General features: G+C 47.5%; 1 protein-coding gene across 1 annotated transcript in view; it reads right to left on the bottom strand.

The window, feature by feature from the left end:
- Positions 1 to 3,146: 3,146 nt before the first annotated feature.
- LOC135826324 (copine-3-like) overlaps positions 3,147 to 8,917 on the bottom strand; it is a 26,761-nt gene continuing 20,990 nt past the window's right edge. The window contains exons 15-17 of the mRNA XM_065338943.1: positions 7,703 to 7,881; positions 7,061 to 7,130; positions 3,147 to 4,203 (exon numbers count right to left, since the gene is read on the bottom strand). Of these exons, the coding sequence (XP_065195015.1) occupies positions 4,102 to 4,203; positions 7,061 to 7,130; positions 7,703 to 7,881 (351 nt within the window). The 3' untranslated portion in view covers positions 3,147 to 4,101. The remainder of the gene's footprint in view (positions 4,204 to 7,060; positions 7,131 to 7,702; positions 7,882 to 8,917) is intronic.

An 8,917-nucleotide genomic window follows, 5' to 3' on the forward strand; every position in this document is an offset into this window, starting at 1 on the left:
TTACAATTGGAGTGAAAGAAACTATCAAACCTGGCCATACAGGGAATTTCCCTTTTCCACTGCTAATCGTGAGTGGGCGTGTGTTCCTGCGCTGAGAGCATTTATCTGGTTTTGAAATATAATATATTATGGTCGAGCTGCACCACTTACAGGACAGGGTCATGCGCCTGGAAATGGCATCCCTTGGTCCTGGTTTCAGTGGTCTTCTAGGATAGGTGGTCGCCTTGTCCGAGTGGTCGCCTTGACAGGTTTTACTGTATATATAACAGGTGCTTATGGCCGTATAAGCCGGGGTTCAAACCATGCGTTTATTCAAGCTATGCTTCTATTCAAAACAGTCTTCTACGTCAGCATCATCAGTCTGCAGTCTGTGCAGTGCACACTGCCATGCATGTACGTGTAGATCTACATGATTGTACTTTCAGGTTTTTACAGTGCCGTTTCCATGGTTGTAGCCAATGAGCGACGTTCCCGCGGTGGCCTTGATGAGCCGATAAAGGCCCGCACGCTGTCAGCCTAGCTCTACAGTGCAGGGGTCTGCGTCAGTTTTCCGTTGCCATAGTAAGCCATAGTAAGCAATCCAGTATTCTACAAGCTAATGAGTAATGGCGATGTTGACAACAGGTTTGTACGCGTGTCAGTAAAGGAGTGACAAAACTAAACAGCTACAACCTGAAAACAATTCAAAACATTCTTCTTCTTCAAGGCCAAGGGAAAAATGGCAAGAGTTCTGTCCACCACGTCCCCGACCTCCACCCCTAGGTGGTATCGCGCTTATATACAGTCTACGAGTACGAGCATCAAAGGACGACTTAGCCTGAGGAGTAAATAATTGGAAAAAATGGCAAGAGTTCTGTCCACCACGTCCCCGACCTCCACCCCTAGGTGGTGTCGTGCTTAGATACAGTTCGCAAGTGAAACCTGACCATGAATCAAGGCCAAGGGCGCAGGCCAAGGCGCGTAGCGCCTTGGCCTGCGCCCGCGGCCGTACGCATGAGCTTTGGCAATTCTGCAACTACTTCTTCTAAAAAAAATGGCAAGAGATCCGTCCACCACGTCCCCGACCTCCACCGCTAGGTGGTATCGCGCTTATATACAGTTTCAAAGAATGCCAGTGAAAACATGACCATGACTCCGATGAGCGTACGGCCAGGCAGGCCCAAGGCCCGGGCGCTGGCCAAGGCGCGTAGCACAGTAGTCAGTACTAGATCTACGCACGAAGCCTTCATGTACTGATGTAAGCGAAAATTGATAAGATCATCGCGTGTCACCAAAGGAGTGATACTGATAGTGTAGCCACCACGTCCCCGACCAACCTACTTGTTCTTGAGCATTGAGCAAAGAAAAAAGGAAACAGGTCTAGCCACCACGTCCCCAACCTCCACCCGGCTATGTGGTATCGCGCTTATAGTTATACCGTCTACGCGGCTCAAAGGATGTAAGTGGAAACCTGAAACACGATCATAGAGTTCTGGCAGGACTTTCCGCCTTCATCAAGGCCTCGTGCGCACGGCCGCGGGCGCAGGCCTCGGCGCTACGCGCCTTGGCCTGCGCCCTTGGCCGTATGCACTCGGCCTTGATTCAGCCATAAAGTCCTGCCAGAACTCTATGATTGTCTACGTACTGTCTTTGCATGGAGCGGCTTCTATTCAAACCATGTGTCTGTGTCACGACGCGCTTCAAAAAATCAGCTTCTCAGTTCTATTCGAGTCATGCTACAGGTATTGCTTTTAGATGCGACACTACAATCATGATTGTAGACGCACCGGCTTAGATCTCCCCCCACTCCTGTTTGGTGGCACACTGGTGCCCGAGACAACCACCATCACCCTCCTTGGTGTGAAGGTGGACGCCAAGTTGACCTTCAGCGATCACCTACGCTCCGTAGCCACCCGTGCACGCCAACGGCTTGGGGTCCTAAACAGAGCCGCCCACATACTCACCCCCGCCGGCCGGACGACCGTATACAAGGCGTTCGTACGACCAGTCATGGAGTATGCGCCTCTTGTATGGATGGGAGCTGCGCAGAGCCACCTCCAGCGTCTGAACAATGTTCAGCGCCGCGCGCTTCATGCTATCGGCCCTGGGGCACACCTACCCAGCCTGGCCATCCGCCGCACTGTTGCCTCGCTTGCCTGCCTGTACAAGCTGCACTACTTGCCTGGTCCTCCGCAGCTGCTCTCTGTGTTGCCACCGCGCCACATCATCTCTACCAACCCCAGAACTCGCAGCGAGCACGGTGCTGTCAGTGGCCATGACCACCAGCTCCAACACCAGCTGCCTGCATCTGCCCCGCTGGCACTGAAGCGCTCGTTCCCACACTGCAGCATCAGCGATTGGAACTCCCTCCCTGCCGCTCTCCTATCCCAGCCTCCCCACAGCAAGAGAATGCAATCATTCAAAACGAATGTTTACCGCCATCTTCGCAGCACAAACTGGCTCTGGGCAGTCGATTCCCTATGAATAGTATGACGCTAAGACAGTTTCTCCCCCACAATCGCTCGTGTTAAGCCTTGGGTTTTTGCATCTTTCTTACCTGTACAGCTCTATCTTCTTCTTTTTTCATTGTTTTTGGTGCGTGTTTTTGGCCGTGACGCCGAGACCTCAGGTCGGCAGAGTCATCAATGCCCCACCATCACTGCTGCGTCTCGGTGCAGCGCCTGCTCATTAGTTGTCACGTTTGTCCTAGTCTCCGTACCATTGTCTTTCCTTATTCTTTTCGAGCTGGTTATGTGAATATAGTTAAAAAAAAAAAAAAAAAAAAAAAAAAAATACAGTATGAGATTTTTTTAAACTATTATTCATAAACCCAACTCGTAAAATAAATAATTATGTGGACAAAACAAACAGGTACTGAGTAGGGGCTGCACGGGGCATGGGCAGCAGTGATGGTGAGGTACCAGGGGCTCCACGGACCAAAGATCTCGGTTTCAATGCCAGGAGCACGCACCAGGAGAAAGGAAACAGAAATGTAAAGCGAAGCTAGATCTAGTTATGGGGAAGTAGAATGGACACAATGGAGGTAAAAGCGCCGGTATGTGCTTAGAACATTATTATTGTATTAAATTGAAACAAGAAAAACGGTGGTGCACAAGTTATGCCTTGTTTCAATTAATATTAAATTAATTTTTCCTTGGCTCTCCATCTGAGTACTTAAAATTATTGTTATTATTCACACTTATCCGCCGGATGAGTACACGTGGCCCGTGCACCATGGGGAGTCGGACCCATGAATACCAACCAGCATAAGTAAGTTCCGTCAGCTATACAAGCAAAAAAAAAAAATCACGGTTCGCGTGAGACTCGGCCAAAGGCCCAGTTTTCCGCATCCGCAGGAACGCCACCACCCTCTTGGATCAAGGCGCAGATGCAGCTCCTAAGCAAGCAAGCAAAGATAAATGAGAGCCTTGGCAGAGAAAACAAAGCGAGGAGAGATGACGACATAGCATAGGCAACGAAAGCACTTCCTAAGCGTAGCCGGGGATTGTATGTGTGCATATATGGGTACGACAGTTATTACGGCTAGTGCAGCCGAGAACAGCACAGCAGCACAGAAAATGCAAAAGTGCCACAGCAGCAGCCAAGCGTGTACAAACACTAAAACAATCAGATCCATTAACTTGTTCCATTATTGATAATAAAAACAAGATAAGGACGAGGCTGTGAATTATCAGTGTTCGGATTGATGTACCATGCATGCAAAACACAGCTGAGCACTCTGAGCAAGGCCACGTACGCGGGTCAGCGGGTCTGGCAAGCAATGAGCTCAAAAATTACAGGCAAATCTCTTGCCCAGTATGTACCAGTTGATGTCTCTCAGGTGTCGATAGACCTTTGTTTTGAATGACTGAAAACGTCTTGTTGCTGGGCGCTGCGACAGCAGCCTGTCAGGAAGGGAGTTCCATGCGCCAATATAGCAGTACGGGAACAGCCGCTTCAGTGCGGATGAAGCGGACACAGGGAGCGATGGTCTAGAGATGAACAGTTCTAAAAAGATAACTTCTAAGACAACACTGGATTAGTATGGAGTACGAGCAACCCACGCTGAGCCAAGTTGAGACCCATGGCATGCGAGTACTTGATCTATTTTCGCTGGCCAGCTCATTGTTGGTTAGCGAGCGGCAGCCGATATTCCTGCATGTATTCCAAGACCTGCGTAGGCACTTCAGCCAGCACCTCCTTTGCTAACCTCTCTGGTGGTTCCTAAAAGATATGACAGAACACACCAATACAGACAGTTGACATTAAGCAGCAAAACCCGTGGCCCAAGCGTACTGACTGGAAATTACATACCGAAATTTACTGACGGGAAACTACATTGAAATAGGAATAGGATACACTTTTAAAATTCAAGGTCCTGATATATTTTCTACCCTTCCTCTCTCCGTATTTCTGTCCCCCCCCCCCCCCCTCTCTCTCTCTCTCTTTCAAACCGCCTGTTTGTGGTGCGGCGTTCAATAAACTTCTACAACAACAACAACAACAACAACACTTATTGGCGATGGTGCCATCGTGAGAATAAAGAATTCAAACAAACAAACACGGTGAACAGCCAGTGAAAGTGAACTGGCTGAAAAGAGAAAAAAATGCCAGACCCACCAGGACTCGAACGCGGGACCTTGCTTGTCATCAGCAAATCTCTAATCACTCAGATATGCAGTGCTGCTAGATACTTTTCGCCCAAAAATCTGACACCATGTACCACACATTTTAAGAGAATCCAAAATATCGCCAAAATACGGAAAAATCGCTTCGTTGCCATGGTGACCAACATGGCGCCCAGAAGTTGCCATGAACTAGCACTTTGGAATGCATGAATGCAAGAGTACATGAAAACCAGAGTGTGCAGCTTGGGGCCTTTTCTGCTATGGGTGTTTGTCACGGCGAAATTCCGTGATAACATCATATTTGGCGCAGATCAGAGGCGGGAAATGGCGTAGTGCGTACAACTGAGCTTCAGCTGTGCAGAAAGAGACCTGCTTGAATCCTGCTTGTACGCACCACATCACTAAAATGATGTAATCACGGAATTCCGCCGTGACAGCAACCCATCCGAGCTGCACACTCTGGTTTTCATGTACTCTTGATGAATGTACTGTCTGTATTCGCCTTTATAGAAGCACATTGTACATGACATGTACAATGTGTACAGGGATTTGTGTGTTCAGTTGCGGTCAAAGGTGAAAATACAGGATTTCTGCATAGGAATGCACTGACCCCTGACATCTTTGGCTGCTTTTCGCACATATCCTTTTTTCGGACCGGTTCTCGGAAGAGCCTTCAAAAATCGGACACTGTCCGAAAAATCGGACGGTTTGGCAGCACTGGCTATGGGACCAGGCCGAACCTGGAAGGCGCTGACAAGTTCTTCACCCCAAAGGCAACGCGTGCCACACGTACTGATGGCCCATGTTGTGAGCTGCCTTTGCACCAACTGAGAGGGTAGTGGTTAGAGCTTTGCTCATGACAAGCAAGGTCCCGGGTTCGAGTCCTGGTGGGTCTGGCGTTTTTTTTTCTCTTTTCAGGCAGTTCACTTCCCCTGATCGTTTATCTGGAAATTACATACCAGCGCTTAACCGATATATATTTAGAAACGTAATCTAGTCATTTATCTTCAACCCCCTCACCCTTACTTGACAAACAAACACATACACTTGGTATATATTATCGGTATTTGCGGTCGTTTTTTCTGCATGTGTTCACACATGCACACATCCATGTTTTAGAGAAAGAAAAGGCACTACCCCCCCCCCCCCCCCCCAGACTAGTGTTAATCCTAAATTATTAATATAAATCTGTATTCACGGACGGCTCCTAAGCCGTCCTTTACTTATGACAGCTGCATGCCAGCTTGCGCATAGAAGGCACTATAGAACTGGCCAGGCCATGCCACTGACGATAGTCTGGCCAACATAAAAAGAAATAATGTCCCACCCAACTGAAGATAGTCTGGCAAACAAAAAAAATAAAAATTAAAAGTATTGTTCCGTCCAACTGAAGACAGTCGTGCAAAACTGAAGAAGGTACAGCTAACAACAGCCTGGCGGACTTGCGATGGTCAGTTCGACAGAAGACGGTCAGAAACACTTTTTAAGTTGTCCTGAAAAATGGCAAACCTTTCTACAATGTTCGAACACCCAGTTGACCTGAAAAGACGGCACAAATGTGCCGCACTGGTTGAGCACCCAGCCTAACCTGCCAGTCAAATAATCTTGGCCATACGAGTGTGAAGTGAAGACATGTCTACGTCCCTTCGAGGTACTAAGTAAAAGGTGGCTTGTCAACTGACCACCTCCCATTTTGTTGCAACACATTCATATTCTCAGTCAAAGTGCTGAGTATCTACAAAAAGAAGAAGATAAGCGAGACCAAAATAAAACCGAGATTCCAGGGCAGAAACTTTGTGAAATTGGTGCGGGCGGGCGAATTTTTTATTTTTTATTTTCCTGTGTACATGTACTCAATCTGCGGACAGAACTGTTTTGTCCTTTGTGGACTCATCAGCACTGCACAGAGGAAATGAGACCGAAAGTACATGTATGTATTCATGGCATGCTGAACATTTTTTACAGTATTTTCTGGTAGTTTTTATTCATTTTCTTACAGACAACAGGTACGCGGTTTAGCAATTCAATTTTTTCTGTATTTCGGCCAACGATGGCCCTTATCTGTACATCAGGGAATCGTACAAGCCCGGGTTTGTGTGACTCCATGTCGCAGATCTACTCACACGATCAGTACTGTACATGTATATACTAACTGTCAAAAAAATTGGCTTTGGCTCGATTTTGGTTCGGAAGGGCCCGATAATCTCTATTTTTGGGCTTGCCACATGAATAGTTTGCTGGGGCAAGTAAAGTTCTATTTCTAGCCAGTCACCTTTCGTCAGAACCTAAGGTAGTGGATGTAGTTCAATTCTAACGTCAACATCCGTACGGGCTTCAGCCCAAGAGCACCAAACTGCGTACATTGGCCCGTGCACGGAAAGTCACTGGCCCTGCATGAGAGCAGACCTTTAGCAGCTCAGATATTCTGTCACTTTTTTTTGTTGGAAACTTACACTTGCAAACTTCGAGAAGGGAACAAACTGCACAATGTCGCGCATAGCTTTGTTACCGCCTGCTTCCAATCTGCAACAGCCACAGAAACAAACCGAATGAAACACACACGATCATATACAAAGCACACAATGAAAGCAAGCACAGTCAATCTCGTGAACAACGACTTTCAGCATGACAGAAATTTGCGGATACTGACACAATCTCCAGACGTCGTGACCGTTATACTGCAGACTTTCAACCTCACGAATCACAACAAATCGCGAATAACACATTTCAAAAATGCACAACCGAGGGCCGTTATTCGCAAGACTGACTTGTAAATCATTGGAGATGTGCACAAGATTGACTTGCACATCATTGGAGACGTGCAAAAAGAAGATACAACTCAGGAAAAGATACAATTCTCTGTTAGCACTACAGAGTAGTTCAACATCTCTTCCCAACGAATTCTTCAAAAGTATATTTCTCCTGGTTATTTAACCCTCCCCCAGACCTTCCCATCCAACGGGCAAGATTAATACTTCAACAACTCGCAAACATGTCGTAAAAGCCTCGCAAACATGTCGCAAATTCCTCGCAAACACAAAATTCAGACGGCATCTCACTCGTGTCTGGAAATACATGGACACCGGGATACTTACAGCGCATCATCGGCATCTAGAGCCTCCATGTCGCTGAAGTCGGCACTGCCCACGCCGACGATGATGATGCTCATGGGTAGGCGTGACGCACGGATCACTGCCAGTACCGTCTGGTCCATGTCCGTCAGAATGCCGTCCGTCAGCAGCAGCAGAATTTGATAGGTCCCGCACGGCAAACGCTGCATGTGAAAAGGTGGGATGAGTTCACGCACGTGACAATAAATACAGGTAAGAGAACAAGTACAATCATGCACAGTTTATATGGCTAACCGTTCATATGGCTAACTGTTCAGTGCTTATAGAGGTTATGCAATGACATCATCAGCTGAGATGCCTTTGCAATGACATCATCAGCTGAGATGCCTTTGAAATGACATCATCAGCTGAGATGCCTTTGAAATGATATCATCAGCTGAGATGCCTTTGCAATGACATAATCAGCAGAGATGCCTTTGCAATGACATCACCAGCTGAGATGCCTTTGCTTGCGCTGGGGCACAGCGGTGCACTAGCGATTCACAAGTCACTAAACGCTGTATACGTGTACCGCAAAGTACCGTCAGAGCGCCCCACCATCTCATCCTCTCGTGGTCGTGTTGTGGAGGTGGTGCCCTGTCTGTAGGTCATACGACACAAGCCTTGTACACACATTGCGCGGTGCGCAGTCAATTCGTGCTCAAATTACTTTCGAGCGGACACGAGCTCCACATAAAAACCTACTAAGTGTGACCTTAGTACACTATGGTACTCACACAGTACAAACTTCATTCCACTTGGCCATACGATTTTCCTTTCCCCGCCTGTAAAATCAAGGTGGGGCGCTCTCACGAGACGGGGCGCTCTGGCGGCCCTTTACGGTACATACAGTAGCACCCATAAGTGATTCCGCTGACTCAGCGCCGTGATATCTTTCGCATGACTCAGCGCCGTGATATCTTTCGCATAACGTCTATAGGATACAGTGAGTTAAAAACTTAAAAGGAGGCATAACCAGCCATTCTTGAAGCTTTACAAGTTTCACGCTATGCGATCCCTTCGCGAAATAGTTCTGATGCTCGTTTACTTTAGGATTCGCATGGGGTGAAGCTCAAGTGGCAAGATCACCAACCGCCTTCTGCATTCTTAGTAAGGAAGCTCTGCGCATTGCGGCATTGAGCAGTACGTGGACATGCAGAAGAATATAATAACCACGGTGACACAGTGATTGGAGTACCA

Source organism: Sycon ciliatum, chromosome 10, assembly GCF_964019385.1.
Source record: "Sycon ciliatum chromosome 10, ocSycCili1.1, whole genome shotgun sequence".
Taxonomy (NCBI): Eukaryota; Metazoa; Porifera; class Calcarea; order Leucosolenida; family Sycettidae; genus Sycon; species Sycon ciliatum.